The 17,146-nt window shown below is 59.8% G+C and overlaps 1 protein-coding gene and 1 long non-coding RNA gene across 16 annotated transcripts in view; one reads left to right on the top strand and one right to left on the bottom strand.

Moving 5' to 3' along the window:
- Positions 1-17,146, bottom strand: part of Hdac4 (histone deacetylase 4) — a 239,497-nt gene that overhangs the window by 11,511 nt on the left and 210,840 nt on the right. For all 15 annotated transcript variants that reach the window (XM_078018371.1, XM_078018373.1, XM_078018372.1 and 12 more), the window contains 8 exons: positions 16,585-16,631; positions 13,312-13,419; positions 11,374-11,429; positions 9,828-9,915; positions 9,371-9,490; positions 8,479-8,576; positions 1,629-1,747; positions 181-314 (listed from right to left, as the gene is read on the bottom strand). In XM_078018371.1, coding sequence (XP_077874497.1) covers positions 181-314; positions 1,629-1,747; positions 8,479-8,576; positions 9,371-9,490; positions 9,828-9,915; positions 11,374-11,429; positions 13,312-13,419; positions 16,585-16,631 — 770 coding nt within the window. The remainder of the gene's footprint in view (positions 1-180; positions 315-1,628; positions 1,748-8,478; positions 8,577-9,370; positions 9,491-9,827; positions 9,916-11,373; positions 11,430-13,311; positions 13,420-16,584; positions 16,632-17,146) is intronic.
- Positions 1,803-6,852, top strand: LOC144365694 (uncharacterized). The gene is made up of 2 exons (XR_013424458.1): positions 1,803-2,313; positions 4,945-6,852. It is a non-coding gene; the product is annotated as an uncharacterized LOC144365694 (long non-coding RNA).

Below are 17,146 nucleotides of genomic sequence, written 5' to 3' on the forward strand. Positions count from 1 at the left end.
CCTGCTGCTGCTGCCACCGCAGACTTCTGCCAAAGCAGAAGGGGAGAGAATTCAGCACGGGACTGAGCCCAGTGAAGCGGCCCACAGGGTCACAGACTCCGCGTCCCCTGACGGGAGCTCCTGGGCACACGGGCCTGGAACCCACGGTAGGAAACATTCTGGGGGCTTAGGTCGCCATACCTCATTTCCCAGCAAGGCAGACACACAGGCTTCAGAGGCGTCGCAGATGGCTGTCAGGTCATGGCCTCCCTCGAGGGCCAGCACGACCCGGCCACCAGCCAGGCCCATTAGCTGCTTCGTCAGGTACCCGAAACCTGCAACAGGAAAGGGACTCACAGGGAGGGAAGCTGGGCGGCGGGTCAGAGCCTCCCAGGAAGGCCAGGCAGGGAGGCCACACCAGCAGAGACCGTGGAAGAGTGATGGTCCCGGGTCCCTTGGATCTGAGCGAGGCGTGGCTTCAGCCTTGGACTTTTCAATGCCGCAGATCATCCTGCTTGAGGCCCATGGGCCCTCTGGCAACTGATGTGCTCTGCACACAGTACTGCCCAGGCCACCTGTGCCACACAGGGCTTTCCTACACCACGTCTGGGCACCTGCTCTGGGGGCAAGTCACAGTCTCCCTTGCACCCACAGCAGCAGCCTGGCAGAGGGCTCCCAGTGGGCAGCAATAGTCACCAGCCTTGGAGGCTGGCTTGCTACAGAGCCAGAGGAACCCTAATAAACCAGTGGCCACGATCCTGGCCTGGCCCTGTGCCAGCTGCAGATCACGGTGGGCCCGACTTCCAGAAGACTTGGTCTGTCTGGTGGAAACAGTGCATAGCTTGCAGGCTTCTGTGGGGTCTCCTTGGAGATCTCAGACTGTGGTAGGAGGGCACCCTGGGTGACACTGCAGAGATAGGCACAGTGGCGCTCTTTGCCTCTGCCCGGTCACTTTGTTAGCCACCATGGCTGGGGCAGATGGGCTTTAAGAGGCCTGTGCTAAAGGGCAGCCACCCTCAGGCCACCTAGGTTCTACCTTTCCAGCCCTGGTGTGTCCACGACCACCCTGACCTTCTGCACCAATGGAGGGCAAGAAGCAGGGGTAGCTCACGGGGAGCTGGGGCCCTGAGGGAGTCACCAGGACAGGCCTCATGGCCCTGAGAAGCTCCAGCCACAGAACAATATCCAAGCTCCTGGTCGGTGAGAAGGCAACCAGTCTCTGTGACAGCACAGAGGGAGGCCACAGTCGTCACGGGCAGAGCTTTCCAGCTGTCCTTCCTCCAGCACTGTAAGTGTGGCCAGTGTCTGAGGCAGGGCTCGGGAACGTGGCCTTCCTTCCCAGCCCCACCCCACCCACGTCCCTCGTCTCCCATGGCACAGCAGCACCAGAGAACATGTCAGCTCTGGGGCCTGCGTGCTCCTCAGGCGCACTGCGCACTGGCTCCTGGCTCCCGGGCAGCTAGCCCCAAGGGCACAGGCCGGGGTTCCCTGCCCTGCAGCCGGCAGCTGCTCTCTGCTCTCTGGGACCCAGAGCTAGGGAGGGTTGTAGTGCCGTCTCATCCTGTTACCTAACACAGGGACACAGCGGGTCATAAACATGAGTGGTCAGTGGGGGACATAGCAAAGGTGACCTCTGTACACCCACTTACACTTGGCAGAGAGTGTGTACCCTCCGAGAGGCGTGGGGTGGCCCTCCACAGCGTCGAAGCCCGATGAGACCAGCACCATGTCCGGGGCGAACTCGCTTGCGATCGGCATGACCACAGTCCTGCAGGGCCAGAGAAGGGTCATCAGGTCAGCTGAGCACATGGCCAGGGCTGCTCTCGGCCCACTCACGGTCAGTGGGAAGGAGATTACCAAGTGTGACCATGGTGCACTTCACTTCTTCCACCCAGGCTGACAAGCTCCGCAGGAGAGCCACAGCCCAGGTCCGCATGGCAGGCTGCTCCCTGCACACACTGGGAGGCCCTCTGTAACCAGCACGGCCTGGCTGCGTTCACAGGGGAGGCAGGGGTACAGCCACGTGCCTGTGTGGCAAGTCCTCCAGCCCTGCCCCGAGCCACTCCTCCTCCTGCCTGGGCTCATGGGCTCAGGCTGCCCGCTGCCCAAGGATGAGGACAAGGCAGTTCTTGGGCTTTCATTCAACACAGCATGGTCAAGGTCCTGGCACCGTGAGCTCTGCTGGGAGGCAGCCCGTGTGGACTTCTTGCCCCTGCAGAGGTCCCAGGCACACAACCAGGGACCACACCCACATGCAAAGTTGAGTGCAAAACAAAATGGACTCCGAGAGTGGTTGGGGACAAGCCGACGACCTGCGAGAGCTCTCTGGAAGGGGTAAGCATGCGTCAGCTCTGTGGGGAGGGTCGGGGACCCTGCCGAGGCATTCCGCTTGGGAAGTGGACCCCCAGCTTAGCACAAAGCAGCCCGTCAGCATGCAGCATGGCACATGGCACGTGCTGTGACACGGCTGGGCCGGGGAGCCACAGAGCCACGCAGGTTCAGGTGCCGCTGGGTGGCTGTGCTGGCCCATGAGCATCACCCATTTCAGTCTCCCGGGAGCAGGTGGGTGGCGTCAAGGCCCCTTTTCCAGGAGGCAGCAGTGGCCCTGAGGGAGGTGAATGACGTCTCCCAGCTCCAGGATGAGCACCTGGGTTTGTGCTCCTGGCACAGGCCAAAGAAGGTGCCTGCAGCTGTGCCGTTCCCTCCTCCGAGGACCCCAGAGGCATGAGTCTGCGGCAGGTGCTGGGCTGGATACCAAGTGCTCTGGCTTCTCCCTCAGCCCAGGGGAGTGGGAGGCATGGACCCTGGCTGAGGGAGCCAGTGTAGACTGTGATCCACTGAATAGCCCCTCCAGCTTCCGAGGGTGGGAGTGAGAGGCTGCCACCCTCTGCAGGAGCAGTAGGGACAAGCCTCTTACGGTGCCTCACCCCCAATGCCAGGGGACACTTGTGCCTGCTGCAACAAGCCTCAGGGTGAGCATCCACAGCAGCAAGGGGCGTGTGCCCTGCACAGCAGGACGCGCGGCTTCAGTCGGCTCCGGTCGGTGCCGAGAAGCCTGCCTGCAGAGCACCAGTCCACCTGGGCCTGTGGTGGCACCTGTCCCAACCAGCAGGCAGAGGAGCCCCGAGCTTCCCAGCAGCTGCTGCGCGCTCCTCCTCCTCCTCTTCTTCCCCAGTTTCTTAGTGGTGCCTCACAGTTGAACATGACATGGGGTTTGTGTTGCACATTTTCACATGTACACAATGTGACAATATAACCTGGGTATTGTCACTCCCCAGTAGTCCCCTCCCTCCTGCCTCCCACCCCTGGTCCCTTACCTCTATTGCTCTCCCTTAGATTTTCATGCGATTACCCCCGACCTTTTTTTTCCTCTCTACCTTCCTCACAAGAGAAAATATCCAACTCCTGACCTTTGGCTCATTCCCTTAACATAATGGTCTCTGGTTCCATCTGTTTTCCTGCAAATGCCATGATTTCCTTCTTCTTCAAGGCTGGATAAACTCCATTATGTGTGTCTCTAGCACCTTTCCTTATCTACTCATCTGCTGATGGACACCTAGGCGGGCCCATGGTCTGGCTGCTGTGGGCTGTGCTGCTACAGACACAGGTGTGTGTGTCTCACGTGGTGCAAGGACTTGAATTCCTCAGGATAAACCCTGAGCAGTGGTACGGCTGGGTCACAGGGGGTCCCGTGCCCAGTCCTTTGGGGAACCTCGGTACTGATCTCCGTAGCGGTCGTACTGATTTGCAGTCCCACCAGCACTGTGCAGGGTCCTTTCTCTCCAGCATCTGCACTGTTCTGTGTTCTTGACGGCGGCCAGGCTGACTAGTGTGAGAGGGAGTCTCGGTGTTGTTTTGATTGGCATTTCCCTGATGGCTAACGACGTTGAACATTTTTTTTTCATGTTTGATGACCATTTGTGTTTCTTCTTTTAATTCATTTGCCCATTTATTAGGGGGTGTGTTCCTGGTGCTGTTCTGAGTTCTTTATATATTCTGGATATTGATCCGCTGTCAGAAGAGCAGCTGGCTCAGATTTCCTCCCGTTCTGTAGGTTCCGTCTTCACATTCCTGATCCCTCCTTTGCTGCAGAATCGTTTTGATTCGATGCCATGGCATTTACTAACTCCTGGCACTCTTCCCCGAGCTTCAGGGGTCCTAAAAGCCGGAGTGCTGACCTGCCTTTTCCTCTAGGAACTGCATGCTGTCCCAGAATTTAAAGGGACACTTTCAGTTTTCCCCGTGTACTGTGTGGTTGGCTTTGGGACTCTCACATAGAGCCAACATGATGTCAAGGTGCTCCTTCTGTCCCTGTTCTTCCTCCTTCTGAGGGCACCTGTACTGGCAGCCTCCGCAGCAGGGGAGAAGGATCCAGGGAAGGATGTGGGTGTGGGTGTGCTCCAAGGGCCATCACTAGGGTTCTGCAGCACGCTGGGTACCACCAGGCCGGGGTCAGCAGGTGTTTCCTGCCAAAGGCTTGACTGTAGATGGTGAGTCAGGGGGCCATGTGGCCTCAGCCAGGACCACTCAAGGTCGCTGTGGAAACAGCCACAGATGGCATGCAAACATGGGAAGACAACCTGTGGACCGGCTCACGGGCTGCAGTTTGTCCACCTCTGCCCCACATGGCTTCCGTCCTGCTCCTCAGACAGGACCCAGCCCCAGAGGCAGGAGGTGTTTGCGTGTCCATCAGGGCTTGTCACAGCAGGCTGACTGCTGCTTGGCACAGTGTGGGACATTTGAGCAGAGCATCTGCCCAGCCATGCATGAACCTTGTCAGCAGTCCTTCCTGGTGGCTCAACTGCAGCCTTGGTGGCCTGGCTGGCAGCAGGGTGGAGGTGGCCTTGGTGGTGTGGGATGGTCTCCAGGCCACCCTCCCTGCTTCCGCCATCCAGACAGTCCCAGGGGGCTGGTTTCTAATTATCTTAATGGAGTTCTTGTCACATAACCTCTTTCTTCAAGCAGAATAGCACAGCGCCTCCTGCTTCTGCTGGGGACAGCCAAGCCAGGACGCCTTTCCAGTGAAAACCCCAGGCGTGTGTGCAGACACCGTGTCACCCGCGCAGCACCCCCACAGCTGCTCTGCAGAGCTTGAGCTGGGCTTCAGCTCTGCTTTGAGGGGCTGCTGAGCTACGGAATTCCCAATCCTGCCTCCACGACCAAGTCCTGTTAAATTCATCATTAAATGAGTTCATGCCAGGAAAGTCCCTGGGCTCCCGAGGTGTCCTCAGGCCCAGCAACAACTGGATCCCGGCAGCAGCCCCCACAGTAGGGTGCTTCCCTGCCTCCCACGGGACTCCCACTCCTCAGCACCCCTCCCACCCAGACACACGGCCGCCTCCGCTAGGCCCGACCCTCGCCTCCACGGGCTGGCTCTACCTGCTTGTCTCCCCAGGCTCTCAGGAGAGTGCCTGTATTGTCTCTTTTCTCACACCAGGGCATCTGTCCTTCCTGGTCACCCGACTGCCAACTCAGATGGACACTTGCTCATTGTTTCTCAACTCTCCTGGAGTCTAAGTTCAAGGGACCCTGTGTCCCCAGCCTGAAATGTTCTCCACCTGGTGCCCTGCACCTCCTGCAGGTCTGCAGCTGGAGACCACAGGACACCTGCCCACCCTGTACTTCCTGGCACCTGCTGCCCCTTGGGCTTCTCCTTCCCAGGCTCTGTCGCCATGTCCGGTACCTTAACCAGGCCGCCCGCCAGGAGGCAGACCTGCCACTGGGCACCAGCAGCCCTCGCAGAGCCGTCAGGACCACGTTGGACAGGCATGTCCAGGCCATTTCCCACCAAGCCCCGCCTCGGGAAGCTTGCTGGGCACATGGCAGAGGGCTGAGGGGTCATCACCAACTCACTGTGTGCAGCCTCTGGCTGCCCAGGGCCGGCCTCCCTCCAAGGCTCTCTCCGTTGTCTGGACCTTGGTGGGCAGGCAGGGCCATGCAGATCCACCATGGCTAGTGAAGCAGGACATTTCTCAACTCTGAGAGTTCTACTTAATTTTTTTGCTTCTAAAATAACTCTGCAATGTCCCCAGGTAAACTTGTACATAGGAAACACCTGTGTGTCCTCGTGGGGGCCCTGCTGCCTGAGGAAGCAATGGACCCGACTTCCTTCACAGGCCAGTGCTGACCTCAGAGCTGTGGCTGCCAAGGCCACCCGAGGCACACTCTGGACAGTCAAAATCCTGCCGCCCTGTGCTTCTCCAGTCAGAGACAGGTGTCTGAAGTCAATGGCAGGCACTGACAGTGCCATGGAGCTCAGGGGCCGTGACTGTCACACTACAACCTGGAAGATGGGGAGTAGAATGGCCCATGGCCACTCACTGAGAAGGCCCTGTCCACTCTAGAGCACCCAGATCCACAGACATCCGAGGGGCTTTACAAGGCCACATTTCAATCCACCCTGCGTAGAGCTGACCCCAACTCCAACGCACCAGTGAAGAGGGAAGGGCTCAAGAACGCACACCGTGTCTGCATCCAAGCAGGGGCACTCGGCCTGCGCTCGGCAGACTTCAAAGCCCTGTCTGGCCCTGGGGCTGGTTTGAATTAAGGTCCCTTTTCTTCTCCGAGTCTCTCTGAGCCTGAGGAGAGAGTGTCGGCTGCTCCTGGATTTTATTAGTAGCAATTTTCTTATCTTTTCTTCATCCGAGGCTTGATCCCCTCAAAGCTCAATCTCGCAGGCCACGGGTTTGAACAACAAGGGGATGCCTTGGAGGCAGGCACTGTCCCATGGGGCCGCCCAGCAGGGGCCGGCTGAGGAAGAAAAGGGAAAACCAGCCTCTGACCCTTCCTCCCCGTCCAGTGCCCAGGGAACCATAAATTGTAAACTTCAAAGTGCTATTTCACATCTAAATCAATAAAAAAACGCTGAAACAATTTTCATTTTCAAAGAGGCCATTGAAGCTTCCAAGAGCTCTCTCCACCAGGTGCCATCACGCACACGCCTGGCGGGACACGGGGCAGACGTCAAGAGCACCTGGGGAGGAAGTGCATCTTCAGGGTGGGCCAGGTGTGGCCTGCACCCTTCCTTCCACCCCAGAGGCCTGCGCACAACTGAGAATCCCGCCAGGCGCCGCTGCTCCTGAGGCTTCTGGGAGGAAGAACCTGAGGCAGAGGGTCCCCAGGGCACTCAGCTGCTGCCCACGTGGCTCAGGCGGCCTGCCCATGTGGCTCAGGTGGCACGCCCACGTGGCCCAGCATGGGACATGTGACACCCAATTCACATGCTCAGCTCTCAGAGTGCAGATCTCAGGTGTCTCACCTGAGGTGGAGCAGGGTCAGCATTACACACTGCTAGCCAGGGGCAGAAGACACCACGTGCACAGGTGGGGCTGGAGGGAAGGCAGCGGATGGGCATTAGTGTGGGCTGCTGCTGTCTCTGCAGACCAGGCCGAGCTGCCGACCTCCTCTGTGTCACCCACAGGTGACCAGGGGACTTGCACCAGCAGACCCAACCACCTTTCCCATGGGAACTGGAGCCAGGATCTGCTTCAGGGTGAGCATGGGACTGACCCAGGGTACCCAGAGCACAGGGTGGTCTGCATAGAAACTCTCACGGAAGTGTGGCTGTGCAGTCTCACCCAGACATGCACACGCCTACACATGTCCTCACATCCCCAGATACATGTCACATAGGCATGTGCACACAGCCATGGACCTGTGTGGGGTAGACACGTGCACACACGCCATGCAGAAACACACAGGCATGTGGACACCACCTGCAGGCAGGCACACACAAAGAGCTGTACACACACCCAGCCAGGCATCGCGGGTAAGTCCTGCACACTGCCCTGTGTGCGCACAACTCAGGGTAGGACGGCCCTGGAGCGGGGGTCGGTGAGACTCTCTGGAAGCCACGCACCGACTGCCCCTCTAAGACTGAAGGTCTGCCAGGCCCAGCTAGACCAGAACCAAGGGCCCAGAACCCACTGGGCTGTGACTGCTCACTGGTAGCCCACAGCACCAGGGGGCAGAACCTGCCCTGTAGAAGAGCCACTTGACACTGGTGAGGACGCCATACTGCCCGGCCCTCCACTCTTCTCCCAGGAGCTGCTTCAGTTTGTGACCTTGGTGACAAAAGCCAACACCTGCCTGCCGCCAGGCTTGCCGACCAGAGGGCGGGCGGGGCGGTGGATGAGAGCAGGGTCCTGCCTCCTGACCTCTACACGTGGAGGGAAAGCCTTCACTTCATCTCACATCGCGGCACACGGGCGTGGAAGAGCACAGGCAACAGGGAGGTCTTTCCACCGGCGACCCCAGTACCCTCCCCCTCTGCAGGAAAGCCCTCACCTCTGACCCCCTCCCTTCTTACTATCAGGACTCAGATGCAGCCCTTTTATTTGGCACATGGGAAACTAGGAACAAGTAAGTGGACAGTCCCAGAGGTCACACTTGGGCACTTGAGCTGGTCCTGCAAGGTCCCACTCCTGCTCCCAAGCACTGGGTCTCTGTAATAGCTCTTCCACGCAGGCTGAGGGCAGCTGGGAAAACCCAGGGACTCACCTGAAGGCTGCCAGGTACTCTGTGTCCCCCATGGGGGGGTCGAGGCCACCCGTAAAAGCCATGTTGACGTTAAAGCCCACGCCTGGCCCTGTGCCCACCTGTGGCCAGAAGGAAAGAGATCCACGTCACAGACCCTCCAGGAGAACACCTGCTGCAGGTGGCACTGGGCTGGGGCCTGTCCTGGGGCCCCCACAGGGACAGCCTGTGTGTCCTGGGCCCTCAGGATGTCTCTGCGTGTGCAGAGCTGGCCCCGACACGCTGAGTCAGCGATGAAGCACTTTCCATGGAGCACTGTAGGCTTCGAGGGCCCTGAAGCTGCAGGAACGGGAGCTGTAGCTGGCCTCTGGGCCAGGGAGGGGCCTGTTGGGCCCCACACAGGAGCATTCCTGAGGTCCTGCTGCTCGGGTCCATGTGTAGCTCGTATGGGCCTCTGGGTGGAGGATACCTGGGAAAGTCCCACCTCTTCTCAAGCAGGGACCTAGAGCGGGCACCTTCTGCCGACTCCAGGACCTCTGTTCAGTGCGAAGGCCAGCTCTGTGACCCAGCCTGCCACGTAGCACTGAGGGCAACAGGCCTGGGCGGGCTCCTACGGGAGGGCACCCTGAGGACAGGCCTGGAGGGCTGGCTGACCCAGGGCGGGGCCTTCCTGGAGGAGCCCTGGCCTCGCTCCCACAGTCCTGAGGACTTCCACTTGCCCAGTCGGGGTCTCCTCTACTTCAGAGAGAGAGGCCTGGCACACACGTGTGGAGCCAGTCTGGGGTCTGCCTGGAACGATCATCTGGGCTTCAGCCATGGGGACCCTGCTCTGCCGCATGGGCAGGTGGCTGGCCTCCACCTGGCTGCACAGCCCCACACCTGCAGAGCCTCCCGGAAACCCCACCCTGCTGCTCACCTCGTCAGGTGCCCCGCTGCCTGGGAAGAAGTTCCCATCGTCATAGCGGTGCAGGGACACATAGAGGACGCTAGGGTCACTGTAGAAAGCCTGCTGGGTCCCATTCCCGTGGTGCACGTCCTGAGAGAATGGAGAGCCAGCTCAGGGCAGGACAGGACCTGGAGCTTGGCCCTCACCGCCCAGCTCTTCCAGGCTTGAGCTCAAGGCTGGCAGACGGCCCCAACTGGGGCCAAGGCTCCTTTCTAGGCAGGGGGCAGCCCAGGACACACCGCCTGCTGGCAGTGGCCATCAGGAGGACTCCTGACAGTGTGGAGCTCTCCTTTTCTGATCTCCGAGGCAGTTGCCACAAGGCAAAGCTCCCAAGTCCAAGAGCTGATGGAGGTGAAGACCCGCCCTCCCCAGCCCCGCCCGCCCAGCTCTGCAGCAAGCAAGCTCCTCCAGGGGCCGTGCCACTCACCCAGTCCACAATGAGGATCTTGCTCACACTCAGCCTCTGCTGCAGCAGCCTGGCCGCCACGGCCACGGAGTTGAAGTAGCAGAAGCCCCTGCAGAAGGTCAGCGGACAGCATTCACTCTCACCTGTGCCCAGCCTGCGACAGAGCCCTCTTGTTCTGCGATTCTGAGAGCTCTGGAGAAGGCCCCAGACCAGCACCTGGGGACCTCACCTGAGCTGGTGTGGACCGACCGAGAGACGCCAACACCACGCGGACACAGACCAGTTTCCTGCTTGGAGGCTCTGCATACGAGGGTCTGCTGTACCTCCGTGGTGGGAGGCCCCTCACCTGCCTTGGCTCATCCTGGCCCCTGCATCTCACCTACACCCACGGAGCAGCTGCTCGGGCTCCCCTTCCACATCCCAGTGCCCATCACAGTGCTAGTGAGCTGTGAGCTGAAGGATCTTACTCAAGAACAAGAAGTAAGCAAAGGCAGCTCTAGCACAAGCCACTGTGTCTTGACCTCAGCTCTCAGTCCCCACAGGACAGTCGCACAGCTGTCCTGAAGCCCCAGCGAGGCACGAGCACCCTTGACTCAGCTGGACTGCAATGGCATCTGGTAACCAAGAACTCTACTGCCAGGACTCGGCTCCCATCCCTGCTGCCTGGAACCCGACAGCTCAGGTTCACATCAGGGAAGTCACTTTGGAGAAGGAAGGCCGCAGAAGGCGGGGGCCTCGGGCAGGCCGGCTCTGGGCTTCGACAACCACAGGGTTTTTCAGGTAAGGCCAGAGCTCCAGCCAGGGCTCCCTCCCGGAGGCCACCACCTCTTCTCTGCATGAGAAAGAGAGCCCCTGCCAGAGCACAGATCTGCCTGCCCCAGTCCCGCTGCGCCTCTGCTCCTCCCTGGCAAGCACTTCTGTCTGGCCTGCAGGCCAGTTGCTGCCCTTCCCAAGCCCAGCTCCAATGCCATATCTTCCTCCTTCTCCAGCAGGACTGGGCACTGTCCTGCTTCCGTGCAGAGGTGGCACTCCTCTGGGTGGGGACAGCCTCTGGCGTGAAGGCTCTCAGAGTTCATGCTGACCTTGCAGCTGCTGTTCTCCTCCACACTGTGGTGTCCACACTCAGACCCTTGTATGTGTGAGTGGTCAGGATCCCTGAGCCCTGGGCTGGCCTTGGACACAACTTTCAGCTTGGCCTGCTTGGCCTCCTTGGCACTCAACAGTGGCAGCTCAGCTCAAGGTCCTGCGCGAGGCGGCCAGTGCACCCAGGTGAATGCCCTGAACAGTGATGTCTTGTGGACCGGCCCCTGCAAGCCATGCTCCCAAGGCACATGGCCAATGGCCTCCAGAGACCTTGCTAGTCCTGTTTTCAAGGACCCTGCCCCTTTTCTTCTTTTATTTGATGCCTTTCCAGCATGCCCACCAGGGAGGCCAACAGGCTCCAATGTCCGCCTTCTTTAGCCGCCCTGTGGCTCTTGAGCTGCAAGGGCTACCATAGCCATGGAAGGGAGACCAAGAGCACCCAGCCACCAGTGGCCCTGCCCGCCCACCCACCATGCCCACTCACATGGGTGTGCTCTCCTCGGCGTGGTGTCCTGGGGGGCGGACCACAGCAAAGCCGTTCTGCAGATGGTGTCAGACCAGGGGGTGGGTGGGGGGACGGCGAGAAAAGAGGAAAAGCCGTTTCAGATCCTCCGGAAAACCTGACAAGCACTCTCAGCAGACGCAGAGGGCCAGGAGTGCTCCCTGCCACCTGGTGGCCTGGGCTGGGCACAGCACTGGCTGGAGGCCTCCGAGGGAGTCTGGGCCATCTGCAGAGGCCTGCTGCTTCCCGGGGCCTCTGGGGAAGCCAGGCGCCCAGATCAAGTCCAGGGCTTGCCTTGGCTTCCTGCTGTCGGGGCTGCGGGTCAGACTCGCAGCACCTCAGTTGGGGCACCCTTGGTGCTCACTGGTGGAGACCTGGACGTGGCTGAAAGGGAAGGGGCCCTACCGGCATGGGCTTCCCCTGTTGGCCCTGACGGGCACGACTGGGGAGTGGGCAACCCCAGGAGAAGTGCTTCAGAGACCAGCACTGGCGTGGCTGCATGCCTCTCCTCATGCCATCTGCAAACCCCTCCTAGCTGCTATAATAAAAATGGCTCCAACGCGTGTCTCATCAGCAGCAGGAAGCCATGTGGTCAGCTCCATAATATTAAGGTCTCAAAAAGGGCCACCAACCAACAATTAATGACTGTGCTGGGGGGTGAGGAGCTGGACAGCTCCGGAGACCAGGATCAGGACAGAAGAGTGGCAGTGAGGCTACAAGGCAGACCCTGAGGTAGACCCTGCCCTCAGACTCAATTCTGCAAAACCCATTTCCGTTCCTGTGCTGTGTGGTGGCTCTCAACGCTGCCCACGGCCCCTGGGCACTATCTGCTTTCCCGCTGTATGGACAGCTGGGGATGGTGCAGCGCACTGGAGGGCAGGCTGCTCGAGCCTGACCAAGCCAGCAGCAGCAGGGAGCAGCATCAGCCCTAGGCGTTCGCTGCCGCATGCTGCCGGGAGGGGGAGGCCGTTCCTCCCAAGAGCATCCTCAATGAAGCAGTAAAACTTATACATGGATTCAATCTCCGCATCGTGCACATGGCTTGCAGAACCTGGTGCAAAACCAGAAAGGCGTACAGGGCCCCCTGGGGGCAGCATGCGCTGACGACTGGGGAAGGCCATGTGCCACTGGTCTTGGGAGCTGAGCGAGCTCCTGGGCTCAGGGCACCTCTTGCCTTGCAAGAAGGGCAGAAGCAGCCTGCTGGAGCTCTGACTTGGGTAACCTAGACAGGCTGTCCAGCACAGGGACACTGGGCGCCCTCCAAGGTGCAGCAGGCAGTGGCTGTCCATGATGAGAACCTGAGCTTCTGAGTGAAAACAACTCGTTTTAAGACCTTGTCTGCACTGCAAGTGGGACAACTCTCCCCGCGCTCCAGGGCTTCTTGGTGAGATGGGCCGTGAGGCCACGGTCTCAAAAAGGGAGCACTACTGTGGCTACAGGAGATAGGGATTTCATGGGTAAAGGTCTGCAGCCAGTACCAGGGTGCTGGGCTTGTCCCCAGTGCTGGAGGTGAGGCCCAGACGTGGTCTCCAGAGTTGCCGCCAGCTGCCTAGCGCAGGCTGTCAAGCGCCTCTGCCTCTCCAGCTGCACACCCATGCCAGGCCATGATGCTCCCGTGCTTCAAGGTGTGGCCACAGAAGGACACAAGACAGGAGTGCTTGATGCCACTGTCCACTATGCCAGATGCTACGGTGCTTTAACACAGTATTTTAAAAGTTCCTCAGGTTTAATCTGTAATGTGACCGACAGGCACGACATGGAAATGAGCTCCTTAGGTCCTCAGCATCTGTTAGCGCGTAGAGGTTCCCAAGACTGGTCTCTGAGAATCTCTGACCTGCACATCTTCCCCAGTGTAGGAGGCGTCCACACTTTCTCTGGACCCGCCTTCTGCAGCCCAGCTCTGCCAGGGCCCCCACTAACCTTCAGCTCTCCAGTGGCCACCTTAAAGACCAGCTCCACCACGCAGCCCACGGCCAGACGAGCTGCCCCTGATGAGTGCACCTCATTCCATATGGTGTCACTATCCACCTGTGGAAACATGGTTACTGTCACCACCCCTGAGGCACTGTGCAGCCTCACATCTGCCCTTCATCAGAACTGACACAATCCACACCCGGGCTGGTTTCCTTCTCAGACATGCCGAGACAATACTAAGTGGAAAACGGAGAGTGACGGCCCGGAGTCCCACTGTGTGCCTGCCCTCTCTGAGGTGCCCTTCTCTACTACTCCCAGGCTCTGAGCTCAAGGATGTCAGGTTGTTGGGTCCCTGCCCTGAGCCCACCCCTGCCGCTATGACTACAGCTAAGAGGGCACACTACAATTAGCAAAACGAGGTTAAGAGGAATTAAGAGTCAGGTCTCCTCAAATTAGGGCTTTCCACACTGCATTTAACCGAAAGCTTTGACTAGTGGACTGGGGTGGCCCAGGAGGAGTGAGCATGAGCCCCAATCCCAGGGGACAGCTCGTCAGCCCTGCTAGCTGCTTCCACTCCGACCAGCGAACAGTGTGCACGGACTTCCTTTGCTACCCTAGACGGTCATTTCTAAGGCCACCTGAGGTGAGAGCCAGAGGTCAGACACTGCTAGGTTTGCAGAGAAGTCTCTGTGGCATCTGGCTGGGCCTGGGCCCCAAAGCAGCCATACCCTGGTATGTCCCTTGGGCACAAGGGGTTGCTGAGCGGCCACCCAGGGCCTGGGCCAGACATACGGGGACTCATGCCTTCCCTGGGTGGGGACTGGCCTGTGCCTTCACAAGCTCATATAATGTCACTCAAGGAGCCGTCTCAAGATGACCCCTGACTACTCATTTTGGAACTCCAGAGCTGGCAGGAAACCTGAGCTTGTGCCGTCCTCATCCCCAGCCCAGGCCTGTGAGGCTTCTGCCCACTGCAGAGGCAAGAGGCCTCCTGATAGACACTGGTCCTGCCATGGGGAGGGAGGGATCTTCCACCGGGAGATCATGACGCTTCATCACCAAAGCAAGTCTGAAAACGCCTTCACAGGACTGAAGACAGTCTTGAGTGTGTTTGGCCAGGACTGTCCTTTTCAAAGATGGAACCTCTAGGTTCTGAGTTTCCAATTGTCTAAAGAGCACCTTCACCTTGCAGCCCCGTCCTGAAGACCGGCTACTGTCTGCACGGGGCGCTGGCCCAGTTCGGTTCTGGACCCAGGCAACAGCTGGGAGAGATGCCCCCAACCGCCCTGGGGCCCCCAGGGACATCATTGTCCTGGGAAGGCCAGGCCTAGAGGCTGCCAAAGGAGCCAGATTACTCCCCTCCTGGATGCAAAGAGCCTGGCTTCAGGGCCAAGCCAAGGTGGGGATGACGGGCATCGGCTCTGCTCTGTGCTGTGGCTGCCCCGTCCCCAGAGAACCTGCCGGGACCCTCCTGTGGCTTCATCCTGCCGTGGCTGTCCGCCTGCTCAGGGCTGGTCACCAGGATGCCATTCCTGCCACAGGCACTGCAGGAAGGGCCAACTGCACACCCTTCACAGCAGAGGTGGGGAAACAGGAGAAGGGAGCCACGAGATGGGTCCTCGCAGTCTGAGATGTGACCAGATGCGCAGGGGCGGCCAGCTGGGGTGAGCTCACAGGTGGCAGGGGATACCCTGAGTCCGTGCCACACTTGGGGGCAGGGGCTGATCCTGGTGAGGTTCACAGGGAAACTCAAGGACACCACCTCCTCACTAACCTGAAACTTTAACAGTGAGGTGACTAAAGCAGTTGACAGCCTACATCTAAAGAGGTCGAGACAGGACACGCTGGGCTCCGGAGGCCCACTGCACAGCTCAGTGCTCCCTGCGGCTGCTCTCAGGAAGCGTGCCTCCTCTTGTTGCTGGGTCCCCACTCTGGCAGAAGGGCCAACCCCTCCCCCACTGGCTCTGGGGTCTGCTTTGCTTCTCCTGACACCCAGGGGCCTGGCTGTGGCTCTGGAAAAGGACACTGAGGCATGGGAGAGCTGTGGCTGCAGCTTGATCCAGTGAGTCCACCCAAGCTGGGTGGCCACCATGCGCCCTCCAGTCTGCCTTCCTGTTGCATGGCAGACGGCAGAGAAGACCTGAAGATACCCACGGGCCGCGCTTTCCGCTGCTCGTGGACAGGCTCCACCTGCCGCTGCTGCAGCCAGATGTGAGGTGCAGCTCTGGTCTTATGCCACACTCGGTCAGGTCTAGTACCAGGGCGGCCTGAGTGGGCATTGAGTTTTCATTTGCAAACCATAAGTCCTGCCTCGGTTAGGCCTGCTGGCTGTGGGGCAGTGCAGCTCCAAATCTTTTCAAGTCGGGCCAAAAACCCAGCTGAGTTAAGAGACCGAAGCCTATTTACAACTAAAAGTCCTCGGGGCTCGGCTGGGATGACACGGTCACCCTTCCTGACAGGGTAGTTTTCAAAGCAGCAACTTTGGCAGACTCAGGAGAACGCAGTCTTGTTGCATTTCTACAACAGAATGCAGACCTGGACTGTCCCCCTGCCGTCTGTGGTCACGCTGCCATCTCAGCAGGAAGAGCTTCTGCTGCCCACCTGCTCCTGCTGCCTGGCCTCTGTGACCCTTTGCAATGGTCCTCAATGCCACAGGTCACAGGTCACAGATGGGACAGGATGCTTGGCCTCGCCTGCAACACAGTGCTCCAGGTATTGCCCCAGCCCTGACACCAACAGGCCAGAACTGGGGACCTCGTTCAGCAAGGACTGGAGGCCAGTCCACTCGAGCAGAGAGAAGGTCTCTGTCACTGTGTGCCTCTGCCTCTTCTCCCGAGGGTCCAGTGGAGACATCTGCCTCCCAAATGCCACGTGCCTATGGGGCCACAGCTCGGGGCTCTGGGCAGAACGAGCATGCTCCGCCCCTGGGCTTCTCTGCCACCTGAGTGGACACACAGATCCTCTGTGATCTCAGAGCTGGCCCGGTGGATGCAGAGGACAAGACACAGCCTGCCTGTGGGTTCCAGTTCTCAGAGCCAGCGCCCAGCAGGGCCTAGGCCATGTGCGCCGGATGCCCCTCCCCAGGGAAAGACGCCCTACTCCTGCGATCTCACAGCAGGGCCTGGGAAGCTGTATCTGGGCACCTGGCCCAGAGGCCCTGCTTATGGAAAACACCTGGCAGCAATTTCCCACTCAGAGCAAAGCAAGGCAGTGATTTCTGTGACCGCTAGGACTCTAAGAACAAACAGGACATTACCCACACATTAAAGAAGTACTTACCCCCACACCGCCACAGGGGAGCCTGACAAACACGGAGGTCAGCGAGCCTGCGGGGAGAGGGAAAGGGTCAGGAGGCCAACAGCACGTCGGCTCTGGAGGTGCATGCCTCTGAAACAGGGCGGAGGCAGGCCTGGACGGCGCTGGCCCCAGGGGCAATGCTCCCCGCTGAGCAGAGCCTGTCCAGAGGGAGCAGAGCTGCTGTGCTGGCAGGAGCCCTCCTCTCAGGGCCGGCGGGTGGGCGGGAGCCCTGGGTTCACTGCCTCTACATCAAGCTCTACACCCCAGACGCCGATGCTGGGTCCTGGGCAAGCCCCCTTTCAACTCCCGACACCAGCGCTGTGTTCCGGCTCACAGGCCCCAGCTGGTCTCCCAGATGTGCAGGTGGGGAGAGGCCTGGGGTCCAAGGCCCACAGGAAGACTTTCAGACACCGAGGACCCTGGGAGGGGAGCGAGGCACCTGCACCAGCCCTCACAGCTTGGATCAGACACCCTCCCACAGAACTCCCAGCCCCATCAGGAAGGCACTCTAGGAGGGAAAGGGGTCTTTTTCCTCTGTGACCTC

The sequence above is a fragment of the Ictidomys tridecemlineatus genome, chromosome 7 (assembly GCF_052094955.1).
Source record: "Ictidomys tridecemlineatus isolate mIctTri1 chromosome 7, mIctTri1.hap1, whole genome shotgun sequence".
NCBI classification, from domain to species: domain Eukaryota; kingdom Metazoa; phylum Chordata; class Mammalia; order Rodentia; family Sciuridae; genus Ictidomys; species Ictidomys tridecemlineatus.